General features: G+C 48.4%; 2 protein-coding genes across 11 annotated transcripts in view; one reads left to right on the forward strand and one right to left on the reverse strand.

The window, feature by feature from the left end:
* The window catches only part of NDEL1 (nudE neurodevelopment protein 1 like 1), a 79,856-nt gene extending 78,390 nt beyond the window's left edge, over window positions 1-1,466 (forward strand). Inside the window, exon 9 of the mRNA XM_021928731.2 lies at window positions 1,343-1,466. Within this exon, the coding sequence (XP_021784423.1) occupies window positions 1,343-1,358 (16 nt within the window). The 3' untranslated portion in view covers window positions 1,359-1,466. The remainder of the gene's footprint in view (window positions 1-1,342) is intronic.
* MYH10 (myosin heavy chain 10) overlaps window positions 1-15,547 on the reverse strand; it is a 153,306-nt gene that overhangs the window by 15,018 nt on the left and 122,741 nt on the right. For all 10 annotated transcript variants that reach the window (XM_009189642.4, XM_009189641.4, XM_003912320.4 and 7 more), the window contains 8 exons: window positions 15,243-15,455; window positions 11,284-11,428; window positions 9,733-9,939; window positions 6,541-6,645; window positions 5,152-5,304; window positions 3,868-4,116; window positions 3,389-3,601; window positions 1,436-1,648 (listed from right to left, as the gene is read on the reverse strand). In XM_009189642.4, coding sequence (XP_009187906.1) covers window positions 1,436-1,648; window positions 3,389-3,601; window positions 3,868-4,116; window positions 5,152-5,304; window positions 6,541-6,645; window positions 9,733-9,939; window positions 11,284-11,428; window positions 15,243-15,455 — 1,498 coding nt within the window. The remainder of the gene's footprint in view (window positions 1-1,435; window positions 1,649-3,388; window positions 3,602-3,867; window positions 4,117-5,151; window positions 5,305-6,540; window positions 6,646-9,732; window positions 9,940-11,283; window positions 11,429-15,242; window positions 15,456-15,547) is intronic.

Below are 15,547 nucleotides of genomic sequence, written 5' to 3' on the forward strand. Positions count from 1 at the left end.
ACTCCGCCTCAAAAAAAAAAAAAAAAAAAAAGTCTACAAATTCTTTAATACTCCCCACCTTAAAGAGTTAGAGCATAATCTCCTTTTGAATGTGGGCCAGACTTGGTGACTCGCTTCTGACAAACAGAATAAAAAAGTGATCACATGAGACTTGGGAGATTAGGTCATAAAAGGCCCGGAAGCTTCCTCCTTGCTTGCTTTCTTTTGGCTCTCTCTCTCCTGAAGCTCCTCCAGGACACTCAGGAGGCCCATGTGGCAAGCTGCCAAGGCCTCCTGCTGACACCACATGTGTGAGCCAGCTTGGCATGGCTCCTCCAGCCCCGGTAGGGCCTTCAGATGATGCAGCCAGGGCCAAGGTCCTGACTGTACCAGAACCACTGACTCAATCGCTTCCCAATTCCTCACACACAGAAACTGTGACATAAATGTTGTCACAGTTTGCAATAATTTGTTAAGTTTGGGGTAATTTGTTATCCAGCAATAAATGACCAATAATTAGTGGAGTGAAAATAACAAAATAAAGCAAAATTAAATATATCCCACATCTGGCCGGGCACGGTGGCTCATGCCTGTAATCCCAGCACTTTGGGAGGCCAAGATGGGCAGATCACCTGAGTCCAGGAGTTTGAGACCAGCCTGGCCAACACGATGAAACCCCGTCTCTACCAACAATACAAAAATTAGCCGCACATGATGGCGTGTGCCTGTAGTCCCAGCTACTTGGGAGGCCGAGACAGAAGAATCACTTCAACCTGGGAGGCAGAGGTTGCAGTGAGCCAAGATCGTGCCACTGCACTCCAGCTTGGGTGACAGAGCGAGACTCCATCTCAAAACACACACACCCCCACCCCCGCCAAATCCAAGACTTATTGCCATGAACTGGAAGGGACTGGCAAAATATCCACAATTCATATTTAAAGTTTTAGACTATAAATTTAACATACATGCAGAAAAGTGTCTAATATACATTCAGAAAAGTATACAATTTATACATGGATAACAACTTTATAAAATGACAAATTTAAATATCTGCTCTTTTTCCTTCTGAAGAGTGATCTAATTATTAGGACTTGAGATCTGAACCGCAGACATCTGCCAAATCGCTGTGTCTGGGATGCATCAATTCTTTCCTATACCCACGTTCTAAGACAAGGAACTTGAACCTAACCACAGATTCCTCTGGGAGCCCACTGAGGGCTTTCTAATTGATAAGTGTAAGCAGCAGTGATACTGTCTGAGGAATAGAAAAACCTAAACTAATTACAATAAAATTTAAATCATAACATTCTCAAATGACCAAATAAATTCATTTTACTCTCTGTGTTACTCTGTGTTTACTCAGATGTGTTCTAACATGAATGAACAGGATACTGACCCAGAGCTGGGCTTTGAGAGCCTGCACCCCTTGTCGTGGAGGCTGCGCCTTCTGCCCTACCTGTTTGATCAGCAGCCGCTTCTTCTCTTCATTCTGCTCGTCCCTGGTCTGCAGGTCTCTCTCGAACTGCGCCTTCATGGCCTGCATGTTGACCTCCAGACGAAGCTTGGCATCTTCCGTGGCCTGGAGTTCGTCTTCCAGCTCCTCCAGCTGCGTCCTCATTTCCTCCACCTGCTGCTCCAGGGCCCGTTTGGATTTTTCAAGTTCGTGAACCTAAACCACCGAAGCATCAGGAAAGAGTTGACCTGGGCGGAGGCGCGTGGGAAGAACAGCAGCCTTCCCGTTTTACAGGCCCACTTGTGGCATGCTGGCCACTTTGGTCCCCCTGGGCCGGCCCCCTGCCACAGGCACACACATCCTTCCCTCTCCCCCGAAGGCTGCTGCTATTCTCCATTTCAGTGTATGCAGCTCAGAACTACAGTGCAGATTTCTTTATTCACACATGTTCTCTGGTCATCCTCCTCTGATGACCTCTAAGCTGAGAGTTCTTCAGTGAGCCAAAGAACAAAGGAAACAGCCATGTCAGGGAACCTGTCTGTTGACTGACCCCTTGCCTGCTGTCTGTGAGGAGCAAGTATGACAGTACACCTCTTCTTGCTGTAGAAAAGATCATTCGTATTGAAAAGCACATGTGGAAACTGCTGACTATTCGGGTGGCTTCGGCCTAACAAGCAGGGCACAGTACAGAGGCCTTGATCTTTCTCTGGGCAAAGATCCCCCCAGCACCCTTTCCCTCATTCTCTGCGCCAAGCACTGTGCTGAGAGCTTCACCTCCTGTGCCCTTTGATTATCGCGGCAGCCTTTGGAGGGAGGCCTTGGTGCTGCTGTGCACCCGCTCTGGGGTCCAGGACCACCGCAGTTCTCACAGGGACAGGCGTGGAGAATCTTAGGACAGGAGGAAGGCCCATTTCTACACAGTGTCTGGTGCTCAGTAGGCACAAAAGACATGTTTGTGGGATGAACGTGTGAGTGTTGATGCTACAGAAAACGAACATGAAGTCAACTGTAGCGTTCTCCACATTTCACTGAGTAACCATGGCCACTTCTACTTTCAGTGGCCTCTTCTTGTCCATGGGGCTAGTCCCTGGGTGCCAAGTTGTAGGAGACCCAGCAGGAAGGTGGGGCCACCTTCGCTGAGGTATGATGTGGCCAGATGGCCCATAGCCCATGAAAATGAGACCCTACCTTTTTAGAGGACTTTGTGCTTTTCAAAGCAGATGCAGTAACTTCATGAAATTGGGCAAGTATAATGTCCATCTGGCAGATAAGGAAACTTAGGCTTCAAAAGCTTAAGTGGCTTCCCATGGTCAGAATGGAAGCCTGTGGAGGAGCCAGGGAACCTTGCCTTTGACACCAGGCCTGGCTTTGTTTTGCTATCTTCAACACGTCATACGCTAAGGGAGAGACGTAGGGTAAATAAGTGTCATGGCAGCTCCTGTGGAAGACGTATGCAATGGAAAGACAAACTGTGCCACAGAAGCTTCTAAGCTGTGGAGAAGCCCCCAAAGCTACTGAAGCTCTCCAAGAAAACAGTGGGGCCTCCCTGGGAAGAACGGGGTCAGAGGGAGCTGCCATTCCCCGCTCCTCCTCCTCTCCAGGTCCCCACTCACCTCATGTTTGGCAACTACCTGTGACGGCAGAACCATGACACCTTTTGTTGAAAGGCCCCCCTGCCAGGGTGTAGGCTGGGGCAGGGAGGGCAGTGAAAGGAAGAAGAAACACGTTCACCTCCAGCCAGAGCTGGGGGGAGATTGCAGAGAACCTGACAACGGTCCCAGAAGACCTGAACCCCCTCCTCACGCACAGGCCAAAGCACTGCTAGATGGCTTCGTGGCTGGGCTGTACGTTCCCAGGTCCTTCAGGCACCCCCAAGGAGCCGCCTGCTCCCGTGTGAAGGCCCAGGCCCCTGGGATGCTCTCCCGTGCGGAAGTGTGGACCCCGCCAGCGACTTACGTTCTTCCCCACGTCATCTTTGGAGCTCATGAGGTCTTCCATGTCTGCTCGGAGCTGCTTGTTCTGCCTCTCAAACTCCTCCTTGGCCTCCAGGGCTTCCTCAAGGGCCCGGGCCAGTGACAGGGCTTTGGTTTCTTTCTCTCTGGCCTCGGCTTCGGCCCGGTCCCGCTCTTCGGCATAGCGAGCAGAGATGCTCTTCTCTTCTGCTAACAGCTGTGCACAAGGGGATGGGGGAATATGAAAAGCCGAAACAGCGGCATCAGCTTTTCTCTTCCACTGCGTGGCTGATGTGTCGCCAGAGTGCTGCCATTAGATTATGGTGTTCTTGTATTTCCTTTTTTTTTTTTTTTTGCTTCCCCCTTTTTCCAATTTTGATATAAATATGTATCCCATTTAATTGCCTTTAAATAAGATTATTTTAAACCATATGAACAAAAGCAAGAGCCCTGCCAGGAGGAAACGACGCGTGGCCGACCCACCTGGTCAAACTTCTTCTGCTTCTTCTCCAAGTTGGAGGCGACCTGGCGCTGGTGGTCCAGGTCCACCGTGAGGTCGTCCAGCTCCTGCTGCAGGCGGTTCTTGGTCTTCTCCAGTTTGTCATATGCCAGTGCCTTCTCCTCCAGGCGCTGGCTCAGGGCCTCCACGTCCTTCAGAAGCTTCTTCTTGGCTTCTTCCAGACTTTCAATTGTTCCTAGGTCGTCATCTACTTTCTTCTTGGTATCAGTCAACTAGGTTTTGTGTAAGGACAAACAAAGTATTAATGTTCTCAATTGGGGCTGGGCATGGTGGCTGATGCCTGTAATCTCAGCACTTTGGGAGGCCGAGGCGAGCAGATCACTTGAGGTCAGGAGTTTGAGACCAGCCAGGCCAACATAGTGAAACCTCATCTCTTTTTTTTTTTTTTTTTTTTTTTTGAGACGGAGTCTCGCTCTGTCGCCCAGGCTGGAGTGCAGTGGCCGGATCTCAGCTCACTGCAAGCTCCGCCTCCTGGGTTCACGCCATTCTCCCGCCTCAGCCTCCCGAGTAGCTGGGACCACAGGCGCCCGCCACCTCGCCCGGCTAATTTTTTGTATTTTTTAGTAGAGACGGGGTTTCACCGTATTAGCCAGCATGGTCTCGATCTCCTGACCTCGTGATCCGCCCATCTCGGCCTCCCAAAGTGCTGGGATTACAGGCTTGAGCCACCGCGCCCGGCCGTGAAACCTCATCTCTACTAAAAATACAAAAATCGCCTGTCTGTAGTCTCAGCTACTGGGGAAGCTGAGGTGGGAGGATCACTTGAGCCCAGGAGGTGGAGGTTGCAATGAGCTGAGATCATGCCACTGCACTCCAGCTTGGGCGATAGAGTGAGACTCTGTTTCAAAAAAAAAAAGAAAAAATAAGAACTCAATTAGTTTTTGAATTTGAAGAAAAAAGAAGAAAACTTTTGTTTTTAATATTTTGAGAGAAGAAAAATCAATACTGTGATTTTAAAATAAATGAATCTTAGACGGTCACTACTTAATTTCTTAGCTAACAGTCTATTAAAATGATAACTGGATTGAAATTTTACATCGTTGACACAGTCCTAGGTCCTTATTTTAAGGGCTTCCAGCATTATAACCAGCATGTGGCTGGGTCAAAGCAAAACCATTTAATGGGCTTAATTTAGTACAACCTAATTAAGTGTCCCAAATGGAGTTGAGACAGCCCGGCAAAGCAGGGCCAGGAGCTGCTAAAGACACACATCGAGGCCACCGCGGCTTCCTAAAGAGGACGCACACCTGGGACTGCAGGGCCAGCACTTGCTTCTCCAGGTTCTTCCTGGCCTCCTCCTCCTCCTCCTGCTGCTCCTGAAGACTGTTCTTCTCCTCTTCCAGCTGCCGGATTCGACTGCTCAGGTTTAGTTTCTGGCGTGTCTCCTCCTGAAGAAGCTCCTGTGTATTTTTTTTTTTAAAGGGCAACACTTCGTTATATTTATCACCAAAACAAATACACCTGTATTAAAGAATTCATGTCATAAAAGAGAGTGCCTCAGTGCATGAGAACACCCAGTGACATTAACACACACAGACGATTTAAAAACACACACAGTAACTTTGTAAAAGTTTTTCACACCAACACTGCTTCAGACTGATCCCTGAAGAATGAATGGCGGCGCCGTCCACCCAAGGGCCCAGGCTGGAGCCTCCAGGCATCCCTGAGGCCTCCCCTCCTGCATCCCCCAACACACCCTGCATCTCCTCAGTCATGCCTGGAATCCCTTCCTCTCTATCCCCTGCCCCGTCTTAGTTTAGGCCCTCAACCCTTCACGCTGGGATCACCTCTCCCGTCTTAGGCATCCCCTCCTTTATATTTCCTGCCAGACTGACTTCTAAAATGTAAGCACAAACATGTCTTTCCTGTTACTTTCAGACTGGGAAATCTTCAGAGGCATTAGTCGTGTGGAGCAGAATTTCTGGGCTCTGGCTCTGGCCTCCCCTAGTCTCACTCACCAGGCCGTGCCTTGTCATGCATGGGGTATGCTTCAGTGAAAATGAATTTATCCCCAACTGCCTAATCATTCCACTTTCGGCCTGAGATTTTTTTTAATCCCCAGCACCTAGCCTAAAGCCTGACAAATAAACACTCATAAATGTTTGTAAATTTAACAAAATTAAGCTGTAAAACTCCAAGAATAAAGTGCTACATTATTTTCAAGTAACCTGTAGCTGACTTAAAAACATCCCTAACGGATGAGGCAGTGCAGGTCTTAACCATCTGATAAGCAAGCCTCAACTCACCCTTTTACAAAATGCACTGTTTCCCACAGGTCAGCACAATGAAATTCCAACCATAATGAAACAATCTTATTTAAAATGGCCAGCAAGACATTGTGTGCAGGACCATGGCTTGGGTAAACCACTGCCCAGGCGGCGGCAGTGAATGGCAGGTGCAGCTGCCTCCGAGGCCACCCACATGCCTGCCGGACACAGGAACCCCAGAGGCTCTACATTAAGACACTGAGCTTCCAGGGAGAAATCCTGAGTAGCAAGCCTGGCTCCAAATAAAAGTATGACATAAAACTAGTAAGAGGTGACATAGAAGACAACTCTGGGGCCAGCATATTTCACCAGCTTAAATACTACAGAAATGTTAGTTATTATAAAGACCCCTTGTTCCCCGTGGAATACCTGTGTATCCTGTAGTTGAGACTCAAGACTAGCTGCATCCTTAGCAAATTTAATCCCCTTCTTCTCCGCTTCTTCCAGAAGGGTGGAGACATTATCTAGCTCATTCTGTAAGGAGAAAAAGATTAAATTCAACTCAAAAGTAAGCGAGCAGAAAGGGTCTAGAAACACAGCTTTTAAACAGAACACAAATAGAGAAGAACTCGGGGGCAGTGTGAACCTGAAACTACCCATTCAATTAAGGAAGACTCACCACCAAGAGTCTGTTGCCTTCAAACAGAGCTCAAATAAGTAGGTACTAGAACCTGCCTCCCTGGCTACCTTAACAGTCTCTACCCATGGAAAGGATGGGGCTGCGGGGGGGTCTCCTAACTGGTTTTCTACCTTCTATTTTTATCATGAAGAGACAAAAATTAAAGCAAAGCCTTTGAAAGAGTGACTGTATCCTCTGTGGGGAGGCTGAAAGGCCAGCAGGTGCTTGATTTTGGTGCTCCTTCACATGAAGATGCGTTAACCACGTGCTTTGGGAGGAAAGTATAATTCACATTCTTATCGAACTTGAGGCTTCTATAAAAGGGATACAAGAGAGTTTCTTTTTTTTTTTTTTTTTTGAGACAGAGTCTTGCCCTGTCGCCCTGGCTGGAGTGCAGTGGCACGATCTTGGCTCACTGCAATCTCTGCCTCCTGGGTTCAAGCAGTTCTCCTGCCTAAGCCTCCTGAGTGGCTGGGATTACAGATGTGCGCCACCACGCCTGGCTAATTTTTTGTATCTTTAGTAGAGATAGGGTTTCGGCCTCCGAAAGTGCTGGGATTACAGGCGTGAGCCACCACGTCCGGCCGGAAGTTCTTTAAGGTTTTAAAAAACTGGTATTATATATTCATCATGAATATTTAAGCTATTTCTTATGGTCAGATTTAATGAATAATATTTTTTCCTTCTCAATATTTCTAAAATATTTTCCAAACAAATCTTCATGGTATAAGATGCTTTATAATTTTTGATGACAGTTGGCGCTGGGAAGAAGCAGAGGGATGCAGAGGGGCAGCAGGGCACTGTGGGTTCTCGCCTGTCCTCATCACACCAGCTGAGAGAAGGTGGATGGCAGCAAAGCCACAGCGCAGCCTGCCATGGGCAGGCCTCTCTGCTGAGTCCTGGAGCCCTGGAGAATCATGTACTGTAATGTGGTCTTGGGCCTCTGACACAACACAGCTCTGTAATGCTTTTTCAATGTGGCAATACAGGATGTACATCTTTTCTTACCAATAGGGACTCATTGACTATATTGTTTTTGCTGGATGCATAGAAGTCCGTATTAAACATTAAAGTTATTTCCAATCACAGTCAGCCCTTCCTATCCATAGGTTCCATCTGTGGATTCAACCAAACATGTATTAAAAATATTCAGAAAAGGGCCAGGCGTGGTGGCTCATGCCTGTAATCCCAGCACTTTGGGAGGCCGAGGTGGGCGGATCACGAGGTCAGGAGATGGAGACCATCCTGGCTAACACAGTGAAACCCCGTCTCTACTAAAAATGCAAAAAATTAGCCGGGCGTGGTGGCGGGCGCCTGTAGTCCCAGCTACTTGGGAGGCTGAGGCAGGAGAATGGCGTGAACCCGGGAGGCGGAGCTTGCAGTGAACTGAGATCACGCCACTGCACTCCAGCCTGGGCGATAGAACAAGACTTTGTCTCAAAAAAACAAAAAAGAAAAATTCAGAAAAAACCCCTGCATGTGCACTGACCATGTATAGTTCAGGACTCTTTTGGGTGATTTCCTAAAAACATGACTGTTTTGGGTCGTTATTTCCTAAAAAATACAGTCTAACAACTTTTTACATAGCATTTACATCGTCTTAGCTATTATAAGTGATCTAGAGATGATTTATAGTATATGGGAGGATGTGCATACATGCAAATACTATGCCTTTGTTTTTTTTTTTTTTTTTGAGATGGAGTCTTGCTCTGTTGTCCAGGCTGGAGTGCAGTGGCATGATCTTGGCTCACTGCAACCTCCACCTCCTTGGATTCAAGCAATTCTCCTGCCTCAGCCTCCCGAGTAGCTGGGATTACAGGTGTGCAACACCACACCTGGCCAGTTTTTTGTATTTATTAGTAGAGACGGGGTTTCACCACGTTGGCCAGGCTGGTCTCAAACTCCTGACCTCAGGTGATCCGCCCACCTTGGCCTCCCAAAGTGCTGGGATTACAGGCGTGAACTACCATGCCCGGCCCCATACTATGCCATTTTTATTAGGGACTCCAGCATCAGCAGATTTTGGTATCTGCAGGAGGTCCTGGATTCAATGCCCCAGTGGATACTGAGGGCTGACTATACTTTTGTACACACTTCCGCAATTAACATTCTTGAAGTTGACTCTGTGTGTACATCCTTAGTTAATTCCCTAGGATAAATGACTAGACGTGTATTTTTCGGGTCTAAGGATACTCCCAGTTTTAAGGCTCGTGATCTAAGACTGCCAAACTGTCCTTTAGAAAAGGTTGCACTAGGCCGGGCACAGTGGCTGAAGCCTGTAATCTCAGCACTGTGGGAGGCTGAGGCGGGCGGATCATGAGGTCAGGAGATCGAGACCATCCTGGCTAACGTGGTGAAACCCTGTCTCTACTAAAAATTCAAAAAATTAGCCGGGCGTGGTGGCAGGCGCCTGTAGTCTCAGCTACTCGGGAGACTGAGGCAGGAGGATAGTGTGAACCTGGGAGATGGAGGGTACAGTGAGCAGAGATTGCGCCACTGCACTTCAGCCTGGGCGACAGCGAGACTGTCTCAAAAAAAAAAAAAAAAGGTTGCACTAATTTATACCAGCAGTGTAAAAAAATAAAACTCTTGCAAATCTTTGCCAATGTGAAGTATAATTTTTTTGGCCCATTGTTCCTATTATTTACTGGACTAATGGAGAAGCTGAAGTGCTTAAAACTGTTCAAGCAACTATAAACACAATTCAAGGTGGAACTGATCAAGTCCAATTCATGCTGTCTTCTTCTTAAAATAAGAATTATTTAACTTCATCGAAGTAATAGACACTAGGGACACCTAAGACTCGATGTATTTACTGGACAGCAATTGTCAGGTATTACACAGCACGCTGGCTGTGGGTCTCTGATTGCACAGAGGGATACAGTGGTAAATTAGGGACATGCTACGGTGGGATGTGTGTAGAGCGGAGGTTTCTGGCTTACCTGCAGCTTACTTGCTTTCTCCGCCAGCTCCACCCTGAGCCTGTCGCCTTCGGAGACCTTGGCATGGAGCTCCTGGACCTGCGCGTCGAGCTTCTTCCTCTTGTGCTCAGACTCGGCCTTGACCTGCTGCAGGACCTTCACCTCACACGCCAGTTCCTTGTTATCTGTCTCCAGGCCCTGCTTGTTCTTCTCTAGATTTGCTTTGAACTAGGAGACGGAAGGGAAAACATAATTCACTATTTTCTAAAACTCCATACAGAGGACTGCTTTTTGAGTCTGCGGAATTGTGCCTAACACACAGTAAGCCTGTGATCAACATTTGTTGAATGAATGAATGAATGAAAATGTTTGCTGTTCTCTGAATGTGAGGATTTCTGTGTAAGGAACACACGCGTACGTACTGCTCTGAGGAGCAGATGCAGGTAGTTAGGGGCTCACTGTGCTAAGTAATGATCCTTGTCGATGCCAAGTGTCGTGTCTGCAGCGTACTCACTCACACTGTCCTTTGTATAAAACAAGTGTTGTCAGTGTAAAAACTGTTTTACATGTACTAACATGAGCAAGCACCCCTGGTGCAGGGTGGTCACAACAGGATGTGTCTCCAATGACATCTTGCCTCAGGGACACGATTGGGTGTAGTAAGGTGGTCACATGGGAATCTGGGCCAGACTGTCTGGCCTCAGGCTGCCTTTCCACGAACCAGCTGTGTGACCCCGGCTTAATTACCTAACACCGCTGGGCCTCAGTTTCCTTGTCTTTTAAATGAGAATTATAGGAGACTGTGCCACAGGGTTGTAACCAAGATTAAGGAAGGCAATTCACGTAGGGTACTTAGCACAGTACCTGACACAAATGTAAATGTTCTGTAAATGTTAATATTGCCATTGTCTAAATTAAAAGGTGGCATGTGGCTAGGCAAAGAACAGAGAGATGGGGAAACCGGAGCAAGAACCAAGTCACAAAGGCAAGGATGATTATGGGAAGTCATGGAGGCCAGTCTGCACAGGGGGGTGGCATGAGTCACAGGGCACATGAAATTCAGTTTCAGCAGAACGGAAAGCCTATGTCTGAGATACAGAAGCGGGAACAATGAATGAAAGGCAAGACTGCTTGGTGGCTGTGGTGAGATCACAGGCAGGGAAGGACAAGAAGGGAGAGATGAATGTCAGGAACCCCTGAAGGGGAACAGTGGCGGGACTTGTGACTTACTGGCAGCAGACAAGTAAGGGAAGAATGACTTTCAAATCATTCAGGGTTTTGAGTGAAGCCACTGGGAGAAGGACTTAGTGAGAGGAGACACTGGGGAGGACTGTGTGATTTGAGATGGCGGCTGGATCCGTGCATTTGCATCTGGCTTTTTTCCCTAAGTAGACAGTGTGTTTTCAGAAAGCCGCTCCTGCCTTGGCAACTGGCTACCCAGCAGCCCACTCAATGACGTGTAGAGGCTGGAGCATAATCAATACCTGACTGAACAGAACGGGCAGATAGGATGGGAGTGGGTCTGCTGGCGGATTTTCTCCAGGCCACAGCACACGGCAGGGTCTCCCTTACCCGCTTGGCCTGTTCCAGCTGCTCTGAGAGCTCCTCCAGGGCTGTTGCGTGTCTTTGTCTCATGTCCTGGATTTGAGCTTCATGGTTCTTAGTTTCCTCCTCAAGAGCCTTCTTCAGCTCTGCCACTTCTTGTTCACGTTTTGTACTAGAGAAGGACATTTTTTAAGAGAGATCAGAATTAGCTGACTGATTAGAAACACATTTTCTTTTTGAAAAAGTACTGTTTTTGTTTTAAATATTACATAAACTCCTTTAATAAATATTTGATGTGCTATTTCCAGTAGGCCGGCAGGTCTATTACTGTGATATCAGAAATCCTCCTAGAGAGCTGAGTAGTGGTTCATGCCTGTAATCCTGGCAATTTGGGAGGCTAAGGTGGATCGCTTGAGCCTGGGAGGTTGAGGCTACAATGAGCTATGACTGTACCACTGCACGCCAGCGTGGGCGAGTGAGACCCTATCTTTAAAAAAACCCCCCCCCCCAAAAAAAAAAAACCAAAAAAAAACCAAACAAAACAAAAACCAGTGCAACTTCCCTGCCATATCTGACTTATCAAGACACAGGGTGACATCCCTAGGGGGTCTTCAAATTGTTCTGGGCAGTCTGGTTTCACTGGAGGTCAGGAATTGGTTAACACAAGATGCCAAACTGCCTGACAGAGCCCAACAGAATTGAATAAAACTGGAAAAAGGGAGTCTCCCAGAGATTTTCAAAAGTGAAGCGGTGGCAAAGGCCAAATGAATCAGGACGTTGCACTGTAACAAAGCAAGACTCTAACATTCATGTGAAGAAGCCACAATGGACTAACATCCTCCCAAAACTCTACTAGAAAATGGCTTGAGGTTGGGGAGGAGGGCGTTATCTTTTGGAGGGGCAGGAAAATTAAAAGGCAGCTCAAAGGGTTCAGAAAGGATCTCTGATGTTTGATATGAGAACACAGCAGGTCCATGGCCATAGAATTGGAATGTTCTGACATAAACTGGTTTTATCTAACCTACACTTTACGGTATGAAGGTCACATTAGCATTAAGTATCTTTCCATGGCTTTCTAATATTTTTAAAATTGGCTGTAACAAATACAGGGTAACTTGAATAACCAGAGTTATTCACTTTCTAGAAGAGATCTTACTCCCCATGGCGAGTCACTCTAAATTTGTTAATCTGAGCACCGTGTTTAAGCACGAGCTTGATGAAGACGGAAGCCAGTCAGGTAAACAGTGCTCCTGCTAAGACCTATATTAGCACTGTTGAATTAGCTACAACCTCACACTAATCCTGAAGCACATCTCTAGCAAGCTTGCTCTATACTTTATAACATGTCACAACTTAGAACAGTGATTCACACACTGATTCCCATGTGGACACATTTTCCCTCTCTTCACCTCTCTTCTCATGGAGTCATGAGATGCAGGGGCTGGCTGAGAGATCCCTGTGCCAAGAGAACAGGGCCTGGTGGCTGCCAGCTCCATGGTCACATGTAGCCCAGCCAGAAGGAATCACTGAGGATTCTTTGCGGTCCAGCCTAGCTCAGCCCCAAGTTCCACTGGCCCAGCCAGAGGTCAAAGACGTGGTGGTCTGGTCCTGCCCTCTACAAGGCTCCCATCGAGATTATTTCAGCTCACTCTAGTGGCCAGTGCTTCATTGATCAGACTCTAGGGAAATCTCTCCAACTAGCAGCACGTAGTCTTTTGGGAAAATAGTTTTGTGTGTGTGTGTTCCTCGTCCCTGCTTGAACCCAGTGGTCAAAGGAGACCTTCACCTTCTCTTCTCCAGGCTGAACAAGCCAATTTATTTTAGTCTTTCGTCAAAAGTCCTCAAGAAAGTTAAAATGCCAGTGCGTCTGCAGAAGAGTAGATGATTTACAGAGGACTATTACTTTATACTAATCATGGGAAGAACTAGGGCCCAGGGAGGGTGGTTTGCATTCTCTTAAGGGTCCTTAGCAAGAATGGAGGACATGTCTGAGCTGCAGGCAAAACAGAATCAGTGGGTGCTACAGCTGAGCATAGGCATGGTTTTAATAAATACGCGCATTTATTTTTTTGCAAGGGTTGGATGGAAAAATGATCAGAACCTTATTTTCTATTGCAGTCAAAAGCCCAGCTGGGAGTGGAGAGTTCAGCCAAGTCTAGTTCAGTGGTTTCTAGATTTTAAAAAAGCAGACATATCAAAGAGAAGTCTAGGACTCACACTACGAAAAGCAGTTACTCTGCTAAAGTGGGGTAAGGGCCGGGCGCGGTGGCTCACGCCTATCATCCCAGCACTTTGGGAGGACAAGGCAGGTGGATCACCTGAGGTCGGGAGTTCGCGACCAGCCTGACCAACATGGACAAACCCCATCTCTACTAAAAAATACAAAATTAGCCAGGCATGGAGGCAGGCACCTGTAATGCCAGCTACTCAGGAGGCTGAGGCAGGAGAATCGCTTGAACCCAGGAGGCGGAGGTTATCGTGAGCCGAGATCGCACCATCGCACTCCGGCCTGGGCAATAAGAGTGAAACTTCGTCTCAAAAAAATAAAAAATAAAAAATAAAATAAAAATAAAAAAGTGGGGTAGGAAGCCTCAAACCATACCTGGCTCAGATGGGGTTTTCCTCTCTCTGGGAAAAAATTGAAGACAAAAACCAACCAACCTCTGTCCAGCTGCCGTAGCTGTACATGTTCATGGCCAGGATCATGGCCAACATTCCAAGGCGCACCCCTCTGTTCTCCAGCGTGGAGAGTCTCCCCACACCCACCATCTGACCTCAGTCTCGCTGCTCTACCGAGCCGGCCTGCCCTGTGCACACCACGATGTCATTCTTTCCACGACCGAGCGCCCAGGTTTCCAGCTGCTGGGTGGACCCAGCTGATGACATCCGTGTCCTCTGGGGAAATGCACTGGTTTTCACCACAACCCATTTCCCTCCTGGTTGCTCTGGGTCATGTTCGGCCTCTCTGGCCACACTTGCGTTCATAAATAATTCCCTCTGTCTTTCTTGCTTTATTTCAGGCCCCAGCAGCTCCCCGGGGTGACGGGCTATTCTTTCCATCATTCACACCCTGGAAGAGCCAGCAGGTGTGCCTGCAGCCAGCCAAGGCGGCGAGGGTTCCCTTCTGGCTGGGACTCCTGGGGTGGCCCTGAGGCACTTGGCAGTGTGAGTGTGGGAGGGAGCAGACGGCCTCTGCCAGGACAGCAAGCTGGCACACCCCCCACACTGCTCTCCACAGTGACGACACCTGAGTCCATGGGAGCAGCGGGCCGGCATCTCCAGGCCTGCGCACCGGCTCACCGCTAGGGCTCTCCTGCAACTCGCGGGCTGCCATGCTGCAGTTTTCTACCCGGGAGCCTTCTCTGGCCATGTTCACCTATGCTTGTCACCTTTTTCATGCCCGCCCCGGCTGCTGGCTCATGCTGCTGCCTATGCCTCTGCCCACTGCACACCTCTGTCCCAGTGCCTGCACCAGCCTTCTTCTCACCCTTGTGAAGGCACCCTTCCCTTTTCAGCTGGTTACCTACACCGTTCACACCACCTGGCACTGCCAGCATAAGTGCCTGGCCTCCTGGGTATCTCCTCCTATTCCTGTGTTTACCCTTCTCCCTCTGGTCCTATCTATCTATAAATCTCTTTTCACTGCCCCCCTCTGTGTGTAGCTGTCACTGTCCCTCCCTAGACATCCATCACTGACCACAGCTTTTCTGATCACACCCTCTCACTCTGTGTCCCTCAGTCTGCTGTCTACCCTAGGACTCACACTACTAACAGCAGTTACTCTGCTGAAGTGGGGTACCCTGCACAGGTGTTTCTACCCATAGGCTGGTCTGTTTCTAACCATTACTATTTAATCACCGTTCCACCTGCCATCACGAGGAACAGCACACCACCTCCCAAAGACAGCAAGCACACCAGGCATCTCTGCGCGGGCTCGGTGGAGAGGTTGGCAGGCGCCCGGGCCCTGCTCCCTCTCCCACACTCACCGTAGTTCCTGCTGGGCTGCCGTGGTGTCCAGCGTGTCCTCCAGCTCTGTTTTCAGAGCTTCCAGCTCCTCACTCAAGTCCCTTTTCTGCTTTTCGGCCTTGTTCCGTGAAGCCTTCTCAGATTCAAAGTCTTCCTGAAGCTCTGCAATTTGGGCTTGTAGCTCTCGCACAACTTTAAGGGCATTGTTCTTATGGAGTGTTTCATCGTCACCTCTGTTAAAACACCCGGGCACAAGAGGCACTCAGAGACGGCGGCCGGATGGCCTGTTTCTCAGGGGAGCCCCAGCCCCTGAGCACCTCTCCAC

This window comes from Papio anubis, chromosome 17 (genome assembly GCF_008728515.1).
Source record: "Papio anubis isolate 15944 chromosome 17, Panubis1.0, whole genome shotgun sequence".
Taxonomy (NCBI): Eukaryota; Metazoa; Chordata; class Mammalia; order Primates; family Cercopithecidae; genus Papio; species Papio anubis.